Raw genomic sequence first — 21,601 nt, 5'->3', positions numbered from 1 at the left:
CTTCCTGACCCCAAACTCTATCCAGCCTCTCAGGGGAAGAGATCCCCTTCAATAGTGATCATGAACTCACCCCAGGGGCTGAGAAGGGTATTTTACAAACATCCATTATCTCCCTACAGCAGCAACCCCTGAATGCAGGTGCCTGCAATTGTCTTCAGGTTATTTTTAAAGGCTTTAAAAAAAAAAAAAACTAGCAAAAGGTAGCTCAGATGGTAAAGAATCTGCCTCCAATGCAGGAAACGCTGTTCAATCCCTGGGTCGGAAAGATACCCTGGAGAAGGGAATGGCAACCCAGTACTCTTGCCTGGAGGATTCCACAGACAGAGGAGGCTGGTGGGCTACAGTCCATGGGGTTGCAAAGAGTTGGACACGACTGAGCGATTAACACACAAGATGACATGACACCAGTTGTACACTGGCAAGATGGCGGTGGGAAGCCACTCAGACCTGTGCTAAAAAAGGTGATAATGAATTCAGTGTTGGCAATTCTGAGGAAACTGTAAGAAAACACCTAGATGCTCTAGAAGTAAAACAGATTTCTCCTCGCTTCCGCCGTGCGCCCTGGTGTTTCTCCGTGGGAACTGCAACGCTGCCGGGGCTCAGGAACCTCCCCACAATCCCTAGGAATCTGAATTCCAGGACTGTGGGCCCAGGGGAGAGGCGCGGCTCACACACGGCTCACTAGCGAGGCACTCATTTCTACTTTCTTCTTTTTTAAGATAAGTTATTTAACCTCTTTGAGCTTTGATTTACTTATCTATAAGACGGACTGTTGATATCTACCCTATAGCTTGTTGTGAATTTAATGAGATTATACGTAAGAATCTGTAGCACTGGTCTTGATAAGCGGTCACAAAGCACAGACAGGAACACGCGCCCAGCAAACACCCAGAAGTGTACACCGACCAGTATTACATGCCTCATCCACCCACCCACAACAAACCACAAGTGCACGAGACCGCACAGACCGCACCCACACCTGCACTCGCACCACACACGGGCACGCAACATGCGGGCTCCTGCGAGCTCGCGCACACGCTCACATCCAGTGCACAAAACCTCTCGCGCGCGCACACACGCTCGCTCACAGGCACATACTTTCTTGCGTGCGCACAGACTCCGCACAGACCCGCGCGCGCGCTCACACCACGTGCACACGCCCTCTTGCGTGCACACACCCGCGCGCACACGCTCCGTGCACACACCCTCTGGCGCGCACACACGCTCGCTCGGCTGATCGGCGAGGGGCGGAACGCGAGCAGCCCCCAGGGGCCCGGCTGGGCGCGGCCAGGAGAGGGCGCGGCGCGGGGCGGTGCCGGAGTTGTTTGCCCGAGCCCCGGCCGCCAGACTCTCCGAGGGAACCCCGCCAGCTCGCGCCGGGCCGGGTTGAGCTGGGCCGCCCGGGTCACGCCGGCGCTCGCGAGCGGAGCGCGGCGGGGAGCGCACCATGGACCCCAAGGCGGGTGGCGGCGAGGAGGATGACTGCGTGGACTCGGGCGCCGAGACTGGAGGGTGAGCCGCGCGGGCCGGGCCGGGCCGGGCAGTGGGCGAGGCGGGGCACTCTCCGAGTTGCGCGGCGGCTCTTCCCGGCCCCGGGACCTTCCTGGACCGCGCGCCGGAGCCGCTTCGGCTGGGGGCTGCTCCTGCCGCCGGGTCCCTCGGGGAAGCCGGAGGGGCTGTGGTGAGCCCATCTGGGCGGGCCTTGAGAACAGAACGGCGTGGTTCGTGGCTGCCCGGGTCAGGGCGGTCCCCTCCCTGAGGGGCAGGAAAGTGGAAGGCCTCTAGGTTCAAACTAACCCGACACCGCCCCAGCCCCTCCTGCCCTCCGCTATCACTGAGATGATGCAGCGTGCAGGGCAGATGCAGTGTCCCCCTGTATCCTCCGTAGACCAGGGATGCGCTTGCACTTGTTTCCATCTTCCGCTAGGACTTTCTTCCTGTAACTCCGGGGCCCCCTGGAGTCCGGGATGGGGGCTTGGGGATGAGAAGTAAAGAGGGTAGGACACGTGAGACCTAGAAGTCTTTCAGAAGTCGCCCAAGAGAATAGCGTTTCTCATTTTATGGCTTGATTGTGCTTGGCGAGACGCCCTGGCTCCCCAACCCCTCCGCTGCCCAGCCGAAACTTCCTCGCCTCTGTGCGCACCTGTGCCAGCTGGAAGCACTAGCCTTGAGCACAGGTAGGGTGAGGATAGTGCTGTGATCTAGCCCTGATTATTATTATTATTAATATCCTCTCCGCTTCAGCTGACTCAATTAGCCCAAACCTTTGGAGACTCATGTAATTAACTCTCTCCCACCAACACTGTTTTCCTGAGTGGGACAAAAGACTGAATGTCTTTTAGGAGACGGAGGTCATAGGGGCTGGGCGGGAGCCTTCACAATCTCTAGAGGACTTCCCGGTGCAGAGTCAGCGCTGCATCCCGGATGCGGGTACCGACCCAGAAGGAAAGGGTGTCTTTTCCTATCAGCGGTAACCCCCCCGGGGCGGGGTGGGGGGGAGGACTGGAGCTGCCCAGGGCACAGAAAGCATCATTCCTGGAAGGTTGAGGGGGAGGGGAGCAATTCAGAATAATCTCAAGATTTGGCAACCCTGGGAGGACAGGAAGAGAGTCCAGGTCCAGAATGGACCCAGGGTCTGACCTGACTCCGGGAATCTCCCTAGGCAGCCCCTCCTGCCCGCCCACCCCACCCTTTCTTGCAGCCTCCACCCACTCTAGCCCACATCTGGGACTTTACTGCCCCAAAGCATTTGCCGTGCAATGTGCTTTCCTTGTTACCCACACTTGTGATCAGTAAGGGTTCACTGCAGAACCCAGTTACCTCCCAGTGCTGCAAGCTGATTCCAAATACTGGACTCCTGTGCTTCCTCCCACACTCTGTATATGTGACATTTATCCACTTTAATCAGAGATTCTTGGCTTCCTGCCCCCACCCCCCACCCCCGTCTTTAGTTAGCTAGACCATAAGTAGAAGGAACAAAACAAAATTAACCAGCTCATTTTCAGCTGGGTTAAATAAAGCATAAGCTGGTCCATTGGTTTGCAATTTGCGGAACTCAGGTAAAACAGGTATTTTTTGCAAGGGCTGTGTTGAAGAAGTGCAGAGGAAGCCCTGACCCAGAAGTGTCTCTCTCTCACACACACACTCCCAAGGAACAGCATGACAGCTGTCAGGGCTCCTGGGAGGGATTCGCCAAGCATTCTGCCACCTCTCCGCCTGTCATAATGAGTGCGTTAATAGGACAGAATTTTGTTTGAAGAATTCTTATTACTTCCGTAGCATTCTTAAAGCTAAAGTGGCATACATTTAAATGAAATAGTTTAGGGTGTTTCTATTAAGCTAGTATTTGCCACTTACTCATGTATCCTTTAAAGTTAAGTTTACTTATTTAAAAAACCGTCCATAGTTTTCCTGCTTTTCCAGCACTTATCCCCTCTTACGCTATTCAGCTTTTATATAGCTGCCTATGGAGACTGCAGAAAACATGTAGAAAGCATACAGTGTATGTTTGCTTCCCAGGTGGCGCTAGTGGTAAAGCACCCACCTGCCCATGCAGGAGATGTAAGAGACTCGGGTTTGATCCCTGGGTCGAGAAGATCCCCTGTAGGAGGGCATGGCAACCCACTCCAGTGTTCTTGCCTGGAGAATCCCATGGACAGAGGAGCCTGGTGGGCTGCAGTCCACGGGGTCACAAAAGGTCAGAAACGACAGAAGCGACTTAGCACAGCATATTTTTAAAACGCAAATCTGATCATGTCTCTGCTTTGCAAGCTTTTAGTGGTTCTGTTGTCTACAAAGTAGACACCCAACCCCCGCTCTCTGGCCTTGTCACTTGGCAGGCCCATCCTTGCACCCTGCATCCGACCACATCAGCTGGATTTTCTCCAGTTCCCTCGCCTGTGTCAAGCTGCCCTCTTTGCCTGCTGGGCCCTTCTCCACCTGGCACGCCTGTTCACCAGGTGAAACTCTACTCTTCTTTCAACAGTCAGCTCAAGTGACACATCCTCTAAGACACGGAGTCTTAATTTGGGGTGCATGAATTGCTTTGAGCTGTAAGCAAAATGCTGGGCTTTGTGCGGTTTTGTGAGAAGACACTATTTTTCATCAGAGTCTCAGAGTAGCTCTTGATCCCCTCCAAATGAAGTTTGGGCAGGGTATGAGAAGTTTCCTCTTCAACATGCTGTGTTTGAAGTATTGGGAGACATCCAAGGAAAGACAGTGAGTCAGCAGTCAGGTAATCTACCTAGAGAGGAGAAATGCAGGATGGCATTGCATTTGGGAACTGCCAGCCTGAAAATGGCAATTAAAGCCTTCAGAGTGGATTAAATCAACTAAAGGTTGTAGCAAACACATGCCTGGCATTTACTATGTGCCAGGTACCATTCTAAGACTTGTGCTGTGTGCTAAGTCGATTCAAGTGTGTCCAACTCTTTGCGACCATATGGGCTATAGCCCACCAGGCTTCTCTTGTCCGTGGGATTCTCCAGGGAAGAATACTGGTGTGGGTCACTACTTCCGTCTCAAGGGGATCTTCCCGACCCAGGGATCGAACCCATGTCTCTTATGTCTCCTGCATTGCAGGTGGGTTCTTTACCACTAGGGCCACCTGGGAAGTTTCATTGTTGTTGTTCAGTAGCCCACAGTCACCCAGTTATGTCTGACTCTTTGTGACCCTGTGGACTGCAGCATGCCAGGCCTCCTTGTCCCTCAGCATCTCCCCGAGTTTGCCCAAGTTTATGTCCATTGCATCTGTGATGTCATCCAGCCCTCTCATCCTCTGATGCCCTCTTCTCCTTCTGCCCTCAATCTTTCCCAACATCCCTATTTCATTAACTCATTTAATCCTTCAACAGCTCTGGGAAGCAGGTGCTATTGAAGGCCAACCTTACAAAACTACAATATTTAAATGTCAGGTAACTCTTGCCTAGAAAATCCCATGGATGGAGGAGCCTGGTGGGCTGCAGTCCGTGGTGTTGCTATGGGTCGGACACGACTGAGCGACTTCACTTTACTTTTCACTTTCACACATTGGAGAAGGAAATGGCAACCCACTCCAGTGTTCTTGCCTGGAGAATCCCAGGGACGGGGGAGCCAGGTGGGCTTCCGTCTATGGGGTCACACAGAGTCGGACACGACTGAAGTGACTCAGCAGCAGCAGCAACGGAGGATAGAAAAAGGAGAAAAAGGAGGCATAGGGTGAAAAAAAGAAGGGGGTGCCCTGGAAGCCAAGGGGAAAAGGGAAAGAGATAAGCTATGCTACTGAGAGATGAATCAGGAGGAAGGTGAAGTGTCTTCTTCTTTTTATTTTTTCAATTTTGACCGTGCTGGGTCGTAATAGCTCCACGTGGGCTTTCTCTAGTTGCAGCGGGTCAGGGGCTGTTCTTTCGTTACAGTGTGCGGGCTTTTCACTGTGGTGGCTTCTCTTGTTGTGGAGTACAGGCTCCTGGGCTCAGGCTTCAGTAGTTGCAGCCCATGAGCTTAGTTGCTCTGCTCCATGTGGAATCTTCCCGGACCTGGGATCGAACCCGTGTCCCCTGCATTGGCAGACGGATTCTTAACCACTGGACCGTGAGAGAAGTCCGGAAGTGTCTTCTTTGTAAACAGAGATGATGAAGAGAAGGTGGAGTAGTAGTTGATGGAGGAGAAGTGGGTGCTAAAGCCAGGTCAGTGTGAGGGAGAGGAGGTGGCTGGGAATGGGAGGGGTGAGGAGAGGCAGTAGCTGGGAGGGGGGAATGGGATGAGGGAAGGAGTCTTCAATATAAGCAATAATTGAGCGGTAAATGCTCACAGAAAGGATTCTGTGAATGAGAAAGGCTAACTGCATAGGAGAAAGATGTATATCTGTAATGTCAGCTTTCTAAAAAGGTGGGGGCAGATGGACCTTCGACCAGCTAGACAGATTGGCTTTGGAAAGGTGGGGGACATCCCTGTTGCAATCAGTGGGAGAGAAGGGAACATGGGTTTCCACTGAGTCCAGATGCAGCCCCCAGGAGAATGGAGACCTGACATGGTTGTTCAGGCAAAGATGTTTGAGAAGCCAGCTGAGATTAGTGATTACATCAGAAGGTACCAGTCTGTCTCTCCTGCAGCAGGGTTCACCTGCCTAGGGGCAGGCAGAGAGAGACAGTGGGTAGCTTGGATCATCAAGGTTTGTAGGGGGACTGTTGCTAGGTTGGTGTGAGCAGAACAGAGGAGCAAGGCATTCTGGGACTCTTGCTTGAGCTGATGACTGATCCTTTCAGCAGCGCATCTGAAATGCCTCTAAGAACCTCTGTGGGTCCTACTGCCAGGGAGTGGACTGTGTTTATCCCTTTGAAAGTTACAGTCAAAAGAGCCAGCCAGCTGCGGTTTAAATGCTGGCTCCTCCACTTAGGAATTGTGGTACCTGGAGCCAGTTACTTAACCTCTCTCAGCCCTCAGCTTTCCCTTCTGTAAACTGTGGGTGACAATAATAGTACTCCCCTCATAGGGTGGTTGTGAGGATTAAATGAGTCTAGACACTTAAATTCCATGGACAGAGGAGCCTGGTGGGCTGTAGTCCTTGGGGTTCCAAAGAGTCAGACACAACTGAGCAACTAACACTATACACTTAAAGTCCCTAGAATGGTGCCTGGCATAAGTAAACCCCCAGTATGAAAAATCCTCCAAATGGTAAACTTGCGGATTAAAACAAAACCAAGCATATACATATGGAGTGTGCTGGGTCTTCATTGCTGTGTCCAGGTCTCTCTAGTTGCTGCAGGCCTGATTGTGGCGCTCAGGTTTCTTATTGCGGTGGCTTCTCTTATTGCATAGCACAGGCTCTAAGGTGCGTGGATTTCAGTCGTTGCAGTACTCAGGCTCAGTAGTTGTGGCCCTACGGGCATGTGGAATCTTCCCGGACCAGGGATCGAACCGGTGTCCCTGGCATTGCAAGGCTGATTCTTAACCACTGGACCATGAGGGAAGCCTCTTAGAGTTTCTGTTTTTTTTTTTTTTAAGTTTATTTGTTTTTATTTTTGGCTGTGCTGGGTCTTCACTGTTTTTGCACCGGCTTTCTCTAGCTGTGGCAAGTGGGGGTTACTGTTCATTGCAGGGCGTGGGCTTCTCACTGTGGTGGCTTCTCCTGTTGCACAGGCTCTAGGGCGAGCGGGCTTCAGTAGTTCCAGCTCTCAGACTCTAGGGCACAGGCTCAGTAGCTGTGGCACATGTGCTTAGTTGCTCCATGGCATGTGGAATCTTCCCGGACCAGGGATCAAACCTGTGTCCCCTGCATTGGCAGGCAGATTCTTATCTGCTGTGCCACCAAGGAAGTACTCAGAGTTTTAAGTAATGAAAAGGAACATCTCCAGGTGCACTCAAAACCATATGTTCTGTGTCCTCATCATAGTAGAGGCTCTGATGCTTTTAAATGCCTTAAAAATTTGGTCATTGTTCAGAACATCTGAAAGGCTATGGCACATGCCTCAATATGATAATTATTTTTATTTTAAAAATGAGGAAATGAAGGTTTAGAGGATGCATGACTAGTTAGTGGGTTAGATTGAAACCCAGGTCTCCGGCATACTTTCCACCTGGTAAAGTTGTCTTTCAAGGACCAGCTGGTCTGTAATTCTTATTTTCTGTTCAAATATTTTCTTTTGCTTGGAATGCTGTTGATACCTTTGCAGTCTGACCCCTCAACATGGGCTAAGACTGAAAGCAAACTAGCATTCTGGGGTAATTGATGTCATTTTGAAACTTGCATTCTCTAGATCCACTTGAAAACCTGCTTTGTGCTTCCATGTACTTTCTGTTAGAAAAAGATTGGCAAGTTGGCTACTGCCTGTAGTCCACTATCATAAGAAACAGAATCTCTTGAACAGAGAGACAAGCAGAGTTTTGTAAACCAAAACAAAAGACTAAGATGAGTGTTTTCCAATGGGTGTTTCTTTAGTGCTGTCTCCCAGATTTGGCCTTTAAGCCACTCTTTCAAATATGACAATAGCTGATGGGTTATTTTCATTCAGAAGTTTGACCTGGCATTAATGGCAGTAATGTCAGCTGTCACTGAGCTTCTGAAAACATAGGGTCATATTATGTCCTTTATCTTCGGGTGACCTCCAACAGATGCATCACTGTGATTTCAGAGATAACCAACAATTCACAGGTCTAGTGTTTATAAACCAGTGGATGGGAAAAAATAGGTAGAGCAGATTTTTAAACGAGATGTTTAAAGAAAGGTAGATGGGGAAATCTTGCATAGCAGAAAAGACAATCTATTAGATAACTCTATTATCTTTGTGTCCAAGGTGGAGCTCGATAGCTCTAAATTACTTTGGCATCTAATTCAGTAGACTGAGCGTTCACAGATGAGGCCCATGGGGCACTGAGCTGATGTTTACCAAAATGTCAAGATCAATTTCACTGAAATGTCTAGATCAATTCTTACCCCAGGATTTCCCTGGAAAAGAGAATTTAGGATGGTATCCATTTTAAATGAATATAAAAACTGGCCAGTAGGTTTTTGACAGTGGTAAACTATCTTAAGTGCCGACCTCTTTCTATTTAACCCCTCTACAATAATTGTGATTAAAGTCCCGTCAAGGGACCACATATCACTTTCTGTTTAGTATTATATTACTAAATAAATGTAATGTTTGAAAATGTGTCTACTATATGTGCCAGGTATGTGAATATATATAATCTTTGTATTATCCTGCTTGTCTGTATCATGTGTCCATAGATTTTTCATCCTAAAATTTGTGGATTCACCTGGCATGCTTCATTCTGGGAGAGCTGAATATCTTATGCAGAGCCAGCTAGATAAATTCTTATAAATTCTTCTCACATCTTAGGACTGAGACCAATAAATAAGATCCCAAGACAGGTACCCTACCACTTGCTTCCTCATACCTAAAAAACCTGTGAGTACACACCCCTCCAGAGAACCAGAGTCAGTATCCAAAATTGTTTGACCATATTTATGCACAGAATTGTTTCAAGCTTTACAGTTTGTCTTCCACTGTCCATATTTCTAGTAAATAACCTTCCGGGTTTGTTTGGAATGTCTTTTAAAAACTATAAAAGTCTTCATACCTCAACTCACTTCCTATTCCCCATCATGATAATTTTTCTAAGGAAATTAAATATATTGATAAATATCTCCGTGTGCTTTGCAAAAGTGAACAATCAGAAACAGTCATATAGCCAACAAAAGGGACATGGTTGACTAAATTATAGAATATCACTGTATCTATATAATTACAGGAACTATGTGGCAGCATTTTATGATAGAGTTAGTGAAAAGAGTAGTTTAAAATTGTATCTTTGTCATTATGGCAACTGGGTACAAATGACCTCACCAGGACCAGAGGCGGGAAAGCCATGTGAGGTTGTAAGTGACTTTTCTGTTTGATCTCTGTTTTGATGGTGGACAGGGGTCGAAATTGGAGTGATGGATGAAACTGCAGAGCTGAGCAGAGGCCATCAGTCCCAGAAAGAGGGGTTTATGTCCAGCTTGAGCTTCTTCAGATTTGTGCTTTGCAAAGACTGGCTGCCGTATGAGGGAGGAATTCGAGCAGGGCAAGACTGACAGAAGACTGACCATTTGGTGGGCCTGACTGGGGCGGTGCTTTTCATCACAAGAATTATGGAGAGAGTCAAGGCCGAGGCATCCATTCTGCTAGCACCCGCCCTAAAATACCCCCTCTGCACTTTAAGATTCTTGGAAAATGTTTCAGATGTAAATTTTATTCTACATACGTATCCATCCATATGCAAATCTTTTACAATGTATGCTTGTGTGAAACCCATATGCTTCGAGAGCATTTGGAAAACCCTAGCTGAAAATACTGACAGAATTTTAATGGTAAAAATCAATATGATTGCACATTCCTATAGAATGTTTTATTGGACTTGTCATGCAATTTCTTTGAAGCCTGGCCATCTTAAGATGATCATATTGTCATGGAATTGTTTTGCTATTGCATCTACCAAGGGGACGCTGGTTGAGTATTCATTGCATTTATATATAGTTACATTTCTAAGTATCATCCTAAAGTTTATTTATGTCCTGCCTGGTTCCAGAAGGAATTTAATGCACTGACTTACAAATCCTGCATTTCGTAATGTTCCTGATCCCTGACTCCTCTTTCTCTGCTCCTCCTCTCCCTGTTCCTTGAGCTAGTGTGTGTCTCCGGGCTCTACCCGACATTCTCCCTTCTAACTCCTTCCTTGCCACCACCCTAGTTCAAGCCTTTATCATCATTCTTCACTTCCTGTGTCGCCTTACAAATATTATCACCTTCGTTTCCAAATCTGTGGTATGAAAAATTGGATGAGATTTCAGTGGATGCAGTTTGTAATATATCGAGGGATATGCAAGTGTTAGTAGCTGTTATTCTTTCCAGGTTTAAAATTCAGTGATTCTGTGACAATTTTTTTTTTTTAATTTTTTTCGGGCCGGCCGCCCTCGGCCGCGTTCACGGGCTTGCTCTCCACCCGGGGCCTGACCACCTGGCCGAAGGGGCTGCACAACGGAAAGCCGCTCACACTGATGCCGTCATGGGCATATTTTGTCTTAGCTTAACAAACGAGACATTTCAGGCAAGAAGTACTTCTATGAGGAGCAGAACAAATTCTAACAGCTCACCAAACACTGGGCCAGCTACTCAACCCCGAGCTGCAAACACCCCAGGGCCCCAGCCTGTGACAATTAAAGTACGAGTTGGCCAAAGTAGTCCTTCGAGTTTTTCCATGATAGCATTCTGAAAAAACCTGAACAAATGTTTTGGCCAACCCAGTTTCATTTAGGCTTCCCAGGTGGCGCTAGTGGTAAAGAACCTGCCTGCCAATGCAGGAAACATAAGAGACATGAGTTCAATTTCTGGGTCAGGAAGATACCCTGGAGAAGGGCATGGCAACCCACTCTAGTATTCTTGCCTGGAGAATCCCATGGACAGAGGAGCCTGGTGGGCTACAGTCCATAGGGTCACAAAGAGTTGGATACAACTTAGCACGCACGCAGTATTTCATTTGAAAAGAGAAAATCACTCGCTGTCTTGCTTCCATTTTGTCCCTCTACCAGTAAGTCAGCACATCATTTTGTGTGAGAGAGACAGGTTTTGTGGGAGAGATATAGGTTGCTTTAACTAGTGAGAGAGACTGCTTTTCATGATCTTAAAAAAATTTTTTGTATATGCCTTTTTAATGTGGTAAGAAACTCAATGGAATAAAAGATGATTCAAGAAAGGCCACATGAGGCTTAGTAAATACAGGGAGTGTGTACCTATAAAATTAAACATAATTAACTACTCTATTTGCATAGCTATGTCCCCTACTACCACCTTGGCAGAATAAACCCCTCCGTGCCTGAGAGATTAGTTGCCTATTGAGAGTGAGTTGGGGACCCTGCGGGGAGAAAACCAATAGCTTCTATAGCGTGGAAGCTGCCAGGGAGGGACGTCCTAAGAGCTACACAAATAGAGCAGAAACTTAGTAGAGATTAAGCAGGCAAGTTCTTGGCCAGATTCCCGTTCTCACCGAGGCCTAATGCCAGCAGCTGATCTGTGTAGAAACTGATGGGTTATTTCACCCTGGCCCTAACCCTGCCTTTTCCCTTTGTCGATCATAGCCCACTTCCTGTTACTCTAGTATCAGCAGGATTTCTTCCCAGATGGAACTGAAATCAACCACCATTGTGCCTGAGTGTTTCCTGATAGCCAGACTTTGAGTATAGGGGCTCTCCCAGCCAGGGTCCCCTCTCACTCACAGGGGTACATATCACCTGTGCTTACATCAGCAAAGAAACATTTCCCCAAGGGGTGGAAGTGACCTTTGAAGGGTTTAACCTTTTGCAGCGGGAGTTGGTGATGGACAGGGAGGCCTGGCATGCTGTGATTCATGGTGTCGCGAAGAGTTGGACACGACTGTGCGACTGAACTGAACTGAACTGAACCTTTTTGGGGTGGGGGTGGGGTGGGATTGTAAGTCCTTTTGAGAATCTGTTGAAAACTCTGAGCTTTCTCCCCAGACAAATAAGCTTCCATTCAAAACTTTGCCAGTAAATTTAGATGGTTCGGAACCCATCTGGTCTCCCATGTGGGAGACTCACAGAGCCCATATGAGGGACCCTGGGTTTCTAGAATGTCTTTATAGTTGTGCTTTCAAATTCAGACATAACTTGATTTTGTACAAAATAGTCCACAGCATGATGCTTTTTAATTTGTGGCATTTCTTTAGCAATAAAATGCTGCTACTGACTGTTCTAAGAGTCTAGCTTGAAGAGATCACTTGGATAGAGAAAAATAATGTCTAATCCTACTAATACTGAGGTTTTGTGTTTCAGGTCCGACTACAGCCACGTGTCCTCCACCAGCAGTAAGTATGGCTTAAATGTCCTTCCTCTTTGTCTTGAGTACCCTGGGCGGGGGTGGGCAGTCAGTCCCATTTCTGTATGTAGAGAAGGCTATCCATGCTTTAATAGTAAGAATCACAGAAGGTTTACCAAAGAATGTGACACAGGATCCTGTAAATCTGGGAAGTAGAATTTGATTGTACCTTGACTTTAGGGCTAGACATGCCATTATTTTCCCTATGGAAATTCAGCCTGGAGGAACTAGTCCAGGCTTTATTTACCTGCATGCTTGGAAAATACCTTCTCTGGTAAAGCTGAGGTCATTCATTCATTCAACAAACGTGTCAAATACCTACTGTCTGGAGCTCACAGCTCAGAGTGCTTTCATTGGATCCATGAGGTGGCCCCAACTCCTCTGTTGGGCACTCCTCCCATGTATGTCTGTACCTGCAGGCAGATGTCATAGGTGACTGTTACATATGGTAAAAGCCAAACAAACAAAAAAAGGCAGTATGTTTATAAGCATACTCTGAGCATAGAAAAAGGTGCTTGTATTAAATATTATTAATAACTTACAAATCTATTTTTGGGAAATTAGGCTTTACATCTAGGAGCAATGTGCAAAGATGAAGATCACTACAAAGCCATTCAGATTGATTAAACACTTATTTTATAAACAAAATAACACAAAAATTGTCTTACGATAAAAGCCCTGAGTTGGTTTTTTTTTTTATTTGAATCAGTAAACACTGAATTGTTCTGTCCTAGCTCACTGTTAAGCTCTCAATTCTAAATAGTTCCCAAATGGAAATATACTTAATTGGATTATTCTATTTATTGATGTTCAGGCTTAGTTTTTTCTTTGCAATAAGAGACTGCGGAAAGCTGTATGTCTGGGATGGTAATTTAGTGTCAAATTATATTTAGTTATTCGTATAACCTTAGTGAGCAATTTCTGATCATTTCAGCCAACTGGAGACTGAGCATTGCCCCTTAGTTATTAAGAACCATTAGTAATAATGAGATTAATGCTCTAGTGACCTTCTTTCCCTCCCTGAAGCTTCTGCATTCTGAAAACCAGAGAACGTGTTCTCTCTCTGCCACCATTTTCAGTTTTGCCCAGAGGCTGCATTTCTTTAAGAATGATTTTTCTAAAATACTTGCCCGCAGCCTTTTTTCAATTTGTAGCTCTCAAATCAGTCCTCTGGGTCACAACAAAGCACCTCTCTTGTCAGTGAAACTGGTAATTTGGTTTGGGATGTTTTTCTCTCCATTATTTTAATTGTGATCTCTGAGTTGGAATTTTTCTTGGTGCAACTGGGATCAATAACCTTTTATTGTTGTTCCTTTTCTCTTTAAATATTTGGTGATTCCTGCCTCATTCTTCAGTGTTAGGGCCTCTTGGTGAGTGAGGGTGTATACATGTGTTTTGTATTTCAATTAGGAAATGTATTTGACTACCAGTAATAGAGAAAAATAATGACTTACGTATGGTTTTCTTTTCCTCTGTTGTTGATCAGTTGCTAAGTCATGTTTGACTCTTTGTGACCCCATGGACTGCAGCACACCAAGCTTCCCTGCCCTTCACTATCTCCTGGAGTTTGCTCAAACTCATCTCCATTGAGTCAGTGATGCCATCCAACCATCTCATCCTCTGTCACCCCCTTCTCCTCCTGCCCTCAATCTTTCCCAGTATCAGGGTCTTTTCCAGTAAGTCGGCTCTTCACATCAGGTGGCCAAAGTATTAGAAATTCAGCTTCAGCATCAGTCCTTCCAATGAATATTCAGGGTTGATTTCCTTTGGAATTGACAGGTTTGATCTTCTCCAAGCTACTCTCAAGAGTCTTCTCCAGCACCACAGTTTGAAAGCATCAATTCTTTGGACCTTCTTTATGGTCCAACTCATATTCATACATTACTATTGGAAAACCACAGCTTTGACTATGTGGACCTTTGCAAACTGTTTTCCTCTAATTTTTAAAAAAAGTCTGGAGGAAGCAATGCAGGTCTGTTACGCAGTCCTTGGATTTTGGCTTCCATCCTCAGAGTTGCCTCAGAGTTATAAAATAGCTGCCTCTGCCACAGCCATCACATCGTTGTTCTGGGCAGCAGGAAGAGGTGAGGGGATACTGGTGGACCTCTGGATGTCTTTGTCCTGTATGTTGCCTGAACTGCCTTTCCTCCCAGCTAGGAGTATCAGTCCTGGCCACACCTATAAACAGAAGGCCCCTTATGCATCATGTCCAAGGTAACAGAGTGCACCCTTTCTGAAAGGGTAAAAATCATGTTAAATCTAGTCTTAAGTCTATCCTTTAAAACATAGGTTCAGTCGTGCAGCAGTTGTAAAAAGTATTTTTCAAGTAGATGTTAAAAATAGCATTTCCTCATAAACTGGATAATCAGTCAGAGGACTGAGCGGAAAGAAGGTTAATGATTTTCCTCTTCCTCCTGAATGGCCACTCCCCCTCCCACTGCCAACTTGGTGGCAGCATCCTCTGTGCGACCCAGAGGGCTCACCAGTCAGTCCCAGTTCCCACATGTTGATCGTGGAAGTACCTCCTGCCTGTCAGTCATGCTGCTGCTGTTCATCAGCCTCTGTCTACTGGACGGCTTGTTTCTGAATATTTCCTGATTCCTGATCAGGGTTTGAGCACTGGTACTAACTGGTCACTTTTAGGAAATGGACTTATCTGTGTCTGCAGGTGGTTCTTAACTGAATATCCACATGATGTACCTTTAACTGTTTGATCCTGAGTTCACAGAGGTGTAAATGCTTCCTTGGGATGAGCTGGGGTTGCTGTCCAGGGTTGGGTTTTGTCATTACTGGGGTGGTCAGGAGAGCATCCTCCAAGAATACCACTCTGTTTGGCTGCCAGTTTTCTTCTTAGAATGCAGAGGCTGCTTCCCCACGGTGCCCGCCCTGATGGTGGTGGAAGAAAGGTCAGCCCCAAGAGAAAGGACCAAAGCGGTGATGTGGGGTCCAGGTGTCCTAGTCCTGGTTCTGCCATGAATTAGCTGTGTGCTCTCGGGAAAGTCATCTACCCTCTCTGAGCCTCAGTTTCCCCTTCTGTAGAATGAGGCGGTTGGGCTGAATGGCCCCTGAGAACCTCCCCAAGAGCTCTGGGATGGTCAGATGTGACTGTCTTAGAAACTCCACTAAAAAGAGAGAAGAAGGGAGGGAGCAAAAAAGTGTGAAGGACTCTGTACCTTTTTTCTTTGCCCTGGAATAAGAGTCCAGAGGGTGGGCATCCTTTCTGGTGGATGGTATCACTAACCCTGAAGTGAGGGCTGTTCAGGTCAGTTTGAGCTTCAGTCAGTGGGCTGCCTTCAGTCAGTAGAGACATTGTGGTGAGGGGCAGTTGCTTCTTTTTATCCCCCTTCCCACAAATAAGTGGAGAGGGGAAGGGAGAAGGAGAGTACATATCATTGGGCATCTTCTTTTTTTTATCTTTTTTAAAATGTCCTTGAAATATAGTTGATTTATAGTGTTGTGTTAATTTCTGCTGTACAATAAAGTGATTCAGATACATACATATATATGTTATTCTTTTTTAATATTCTTTTCCATTATGGTTTGTCACAGAATTTTGAATATAGTTCCCTGTTCTATAAAGTTGTTGTTGTTGCTTAGCCGCCAAGTCGTGTCTGACTATTTGTGACCCCATGGACTGTAGCTCGCCAGGCTTCTCTATCCACGGGGTTCTCCTGGCAAGAATACTGGAGTGGGTTGCCATTCCCTTATCCACACTGGGTGTCTTGTTTTTCTGCCACGTCCGGGATTAAAATACTACATTTCCATTGACTGTGTCCAGTCACACTTTCAACTCAGGAGAGTGGCTTGGGGGCTTCTTTAGTGGATGTTTTGGTTTTGTGTAGATGAATTTTGTCCTCACTGCAACTGGTCCATTTGACTTTTTTAGACTGATGGCCAAAATGTCTTTCCATTTGTTTCTGCAAAAACTGTACACACGCTGAGCATTCAGGAGATCTCAGTAAAGCATGATGCTTCCTTAGGAAGTTTAATTTAATTTATACTCTCAGAAGTTTGGGCTTCCCTGGTGACTCAGGAGGTAAAGAATCTGCTTGCCATGCAGGGAACATGGGTTGGGAAGATCTCCTAGAGATGGGAATGGCAACCCACTCCAGTATTCTTGCTGGAGAATCCCATGGACAGAGGAACCTGGCAGGCTACAGTCAATGGGGTTGCAGAGCTGGACATGACTGAGCACCTAACAGTTTCACTTTCTCAGAATTTTAGGTTGTTTTTTTCTAGCAGTCTGGCTAGAAGATCATCAAGCCACTGTGTACAGTTTGCATTCTTAAATGATTTAAATAAAAAGAGGACATTTTATAAACAGGATAAAATAAAAACAATCATTATGCCAAGGGGAAAAAAATCAACTGCACTTCCCGTGATGTGTGATTGAATATTTCCATTCCAATAAAGATAATTCCTCTTAGAAGATGCTGGGAGTTGGAAAATGGTGTTTTCAGGACAGTGTAACATTTCTTGGGGACTTCCAGCCACAGGATAATGCTGGTAGGAGGCAGTCTAAGCATTAATGAGTTCTCTCTGCTTAAGACTCTTCTTCAAAACCCTCTCTCTTTGCCCTCCTAATCGTGCCTCAGACTGTTCTTTCCTGAAACTCCAGCAGAGGCATTAACTTTTCACCTGGCTCTTATCAACTACTCATGACAGCAGGAATGCCTGGCAGTTTTGTGCTCTTTCAGACTTTGCATAGCACACATGGCAAAAGATCAGTTGAAGTGATCAAGAAGGTGCTTGGTAGCGCCCTGAGGAATCCTCTGTGTCTGAAATTATGGAGAAATGGCCTTGAGCAGTGTGTTCTGCTCATCTGAGCCCAGGAGCATATAGTAAGCTATGCAGAAAAGGCACACCTTATGGCTGGGTGGGAGTCACTGAATCTGTTTTCACCCGTTTCTCCCCCATCTTCCCTGGCCCCTGCCTACGCCTCAGATTCCTGCCCGCCAGTTTCTCTCCTAGCTTTCTTTCCCTTGCTTCCTGCCCTGCCCTTCTAGTGAGTCAGGTAGCTTCCCTGTTTCCCACCCACACTGTCCCTGATGGTCCTGAGCTTCCACAGGCTGTAGGTCCAATGGACTTCTGTCCCCTCAGTTTTCCTGGGTCCACTGTGTCTGTGATTGGCCCTTGAGGGCAGCCTCAAAGAGGCCCAGCTGCTGCTATGGGCCCCGGGACACATTCTTGTCTCAAGGAAAAATGGTCAGTAGATTGCAGGTGTTTGCTTGCTTGGGGTTTTCTTTTGACAGGTAAGAAGTGAATTTAGAGAGAAACGCACTCCACAAACAGAGTATGGGCCATCTCAGAAGGCAAGAGAGACCTCAAACTATGGTGTGGTTAGCTTTTATGTTGTGGCTTAATCTCTTAGTTGTGTCTTACTCTTGCTGCCCCATGGACTGTAGCCCACCAGGCTCTTCTGTCCATGGGATTTCCAGGCAAGAATACTGGAGTGGGTTTCCATGTCCTTCTCCAAGGGATCTTCCAGACCCAGGGATCAAACCTGGGTCTCCTATGCTGCAGGCAGTCTCCTGCATTACAGGTGAATTCTTTACCAGCTGAGCTACCAGGGAAGCCCCTAAGCTATTATGGGCTGGGCAATTTTCATAGGCTAATGAGTGGGGTGGTTTATTCCAACTATTTGGGAGAAGGGGTGGGATTTCCAGGAATTGGGCCACTGCCCACTTTTTGGTCTTTGATGGTCAGCCTTGAAACTGTCACGGTGCCTGAGTGTGTCACTTAGCTTGCTGGTGTGTTACGATGAGCATTTACTGAGGCTCAAGGTCTAGTGGAAGTCAGCTTGTCTGCCATCTTGGACTCATTTGGTTCTAATCAGTTTATGTTATGTCCTCAAGCTCTGTCATTCTTTCAAAGGCTTTGCCCTGCCCCCGCAGGTGCTTTTTAAATGGAAAAAATCGGGATATCTTGGTTAATTGCAAGGCACTGTAGCTGGTCGAGAGCCACCATGGGGCTTGTCAAGTCTGCCCGCTGTTCTTATGGGAGGACATCCCATCCCTTCCCAAGGCTGCCTTTGTTCACAGACGCATCTTTCTAAATGCTTTTTTCTTTTCATTTCTCAGTGGTGTCATCCTTTCCATGCTATTTCAGGAAACGGAAGCATCATACGTTTTGATTTTGTTTCTGGCTACATCTGTGCCTCCCCTCAGCATGGAGGGAAAGATAAGCCCATTGTGATTTAATTAATGAAAGAACGTAAGGAGCTTTTAAAGCAGCAGCACCTTGAAAATGTATGGTTTTGTCCTATAGGACTCACCAATGATGGGGAATATTTATGTATATGATCTGTGTCCTTATATCCAGAGCTAAATTCAGACTTGGGATATGAAATATTCATTATTTTCTTTCTGTTTTTATTAGAAGAGAAGATAACTTATTGACAGAGTTTGCTCATTTTACAGCCAGTTTTTATCACACACATCCAGAAACAGGAAGATCAGTGTTTTGGAAGAGGTGACGGGAGTCAGTTTCACTTTGATCCATTTGTAAATGTCTTAATTTTGTTTTCTGTGTACAACACTTTCCCCATTATGGTTTTCAGAACAGATATCTTCCAGAGTCTTATTCTATAAGATCTAAGCAGAACTCAGACCTATGTATTAATCCTTATGAAGAACAATTTCAGCCATTGAAGTTGCTTAATTCTGTGATCAGTGTGGAATTGGCAATATACACAGGCTTGCCAAAAGACTAAAAAATCCAACTATTCCATCCCCAGCTTCACATTCCTATTGCAGTAAAAGCACCAAAAGAAAAGTCACAAATTTTCTCTAATTTAGAATATTGCCTTTCAGACAAAGTTAGTTATGGTTAAAGACCATAATACAGTCTTTAAAAACCAACCTGACAGGTATCTTAAGTATCTCAGTTCACGTCCATCACTACTTTCTTTCATTTTCTACTTCCTCAGATTCCAAAGGGCTTATTAATGTTAATACTAGTGATCCTGTCTGACATACTGTTGTATATATACAGTTGATATACAGTTACATAAAACAAATGAATGCACTGGGGACATGTGTATATATTTTCAGTGTAGGACAGTCAGGGTTTTGTGTGCCAGGAAGGCTTGAGTGTGCAACTTTCAGCAAATGAACCCCAAACAAGAACTACTTCCATTTTTATTCTGCTTGAGAACCTGTTCTGGCCTAACAGTTAGGTTCACATGCAGAGCTGCTCTCGTGGAGGTTCCGGTGAGCTACTGCATAACTGGAATGATGCCTCAGCCCTAGACAGGCTCTGTGATGTTATCACTGATGGTACAGCCCTTCCTCAACTGTGGCCATGGTCACAGAGACCAATCAGAAACCGTTAAGATGTTGTACATGTAGACAGATCAGTCTGATTTTCTTGTCCAGTCTGTCCTGCCTTGTGGCTCTGCCTTCCAAAGAGACTGTGGGATTACTGCTTTTACTCAGAAATACCTATTACATTCCCTAGCATGGGGCATCTGGGCCACCCACTACCAGCTCCTGCAGCCGTGTGGGAAAGAGCCCTCAAGACGTCCTCTCTCCTCCTGGGGATGCACTGGTCTCACTCCAGTTAGGAACTGGCTCTCCTGCCTGTGGAGAAGGGCCCTGGTGCTTGTGACTCTTTCCAGGCCCCCCGACACTGAAGCTTTCCCTGGGGCAGCTGTGGCTTCGTGTTTGAGACAGCTGCTGTGCTCCTGGACCTTCCTCTTAGGGCCGGAGCTGTTTAGCATGTAGCTTGTAGGGAACACTAATATGCCGCAGCCCTGCGAGTGTCACTTTTGACAGGTCTGGGCCTTGCAGCCACACAGGTGGAGCTGAGCAGAGGCTGAGAGCTACAGAATGCAGCTGGTGCAGGTATTTGCTCATTCCACATTTTGTCAGCTGCCCAGACAAGGTATTCTTGGCTCGGCATAGCACATTAAATCACCAAACAGGAAAACTTGCTACTCAGAGTGTGGTCCACAGACCCCTGCATCAGCATCACTCTGTTAGAAATGTAGAATCCCAGACCCCACCCTTGAACTCCTAAGCCAAGTGAGTTGTTTGTACTTACATTTTGCAGAGCACTGATCTAGCCCATCCCCCCAATAAATAAGCTTGCTCTTAATCATCCGTAATTGAGGTGGTTGATCCAAATTTCTTACTTTCAGAGGCTAACTTTTAATGGTACACTCAAGGCAATGGCAGCCCACTGCAGTCCTCTTGCCTGGAAGATCCCATGGACAGAGGAGCATGGTAAGCTTCTACAGTCCATGGGGTCGCAAAGAGTCGGACACGACTGAGCGACTTCACTCAGTCACTCTGTGGGCTCTAGGATTTGTATAACATCTAGATAAAATTATCCACTTAGTATTTAAGTTATTTTATGGATAATTTAAAAGAAGAGAATTGTCTTCCTCCTCCAGGAATAGTTTTTTTAATTAATGTGTTTTAGTTTTGGCTGTGCTGGGTTTTCATTGCTGCATGTGGGCTTTCTCTAGTGGTGAACAGTGGCTGCTCTCTTGTTGTAGGAGCACCAACTCTAAAGTGCAGGTGTTGGTAGCTGTGGCACATGGGCTTAGGTGCCCTGCGGCACGTGGGATCTTTCCAAACTAGGGATCAAACCCATGTCCCCTGCATTGTCAGGCAGATTCTTAACCACTGGACCACCAAGGGAAGTTCTAAGAGTAGTTTATTTTAAAACATAGGACCTGTTCTTTATCAGGCTAGCTAGAGGTATTTGTTTGGGGTTCTTTTGAGAAGCAAGTAGCAGCTTTATCTGTATGATCATGGAATTAGCAAATGAAACCTGAGGTGAATGAACCTGTTGGAGCTGAAATTGTGAGTGCACTTTGAACGTTAGTTGATGGTGTGAAATCTGTATTCAGAGTCCTCTGAGTAGGAACCTGAAAAACTAGACAGTATTACTGTTTGACAGTTGATAAGAGAAAAGCAATAACTAAAGATACTCATCAGGAAATCAGAGTCTGAGTTCCATATCCCATATAGACAGCTCCTCTGATGGTCTGTTATACGGACATCGGTTTCCAAAAAATTGTTGTGTAGTCCTTCTGGCTTCAAAGATAAGTTTTAATTGTGTGATTTCATCTACATAAAGGGTGTCAATTTCTAGCCAGGATATGAAAGAAAAATGGAGGCAAGATTCTCATGATCAGATTTTCCCTGAAGGGCTGAAGTGACACTTCAGGGACATCTGGTCTACCATGGTTGTCAGGACCCCCACCCCCACCCCCCACCCCCATCCCAAGGGAGGGAACAAAA

General features: G+C 46.1%; 1 protein-coding gene across 1 annotated transcript in view; it reads left to right on the top strand.

Annotated features, from left to right (window-relative positions):
• Positions 1–1,214: 1,214 nt before the first annotated feature.
• FAM124A (family with sequence similarity 124 member A) overlaps positions 1,215–21,601 on the top strand; it is a 130,391-nt gene continuing 110,004 nt past the window's right edge. The window contains exons 1-2 of the mRNA XM_088842734.1: positions 1,215–1,512; positions 12,308–12,339. Coding sequence (XP_088698860.1) covers positions 1,448–1,512; positions 12,308–12,339 — 97 coding nt within the window. The 5' untranslated portion in view covers positions 1,215–1,447. The remainder of the gene's footprint in view (positions 1,513–12,307; positions 12,340–21,601) is intronic.

This window comes from Moschus berezovskii, chromosome 13 (genome assembly GCF_049115385.1).
Source record: "Moschus berezovskii isolate FMDL1 chromosome 13, NW_MosBer_1.0, whole genome shotgun sequence".
Taxonomy (NCBI): domain Eukaryota; kingdom Metazoa; phylum Chordata; class Mammalia; order Artiodactyla; family Moschidae; genus Moschus; species Moschus berezovskii.
Note: the sequence above shows the minus strand (reverse complement) of the source record. Positions and strands in the feature narration are given on the sequence as shown.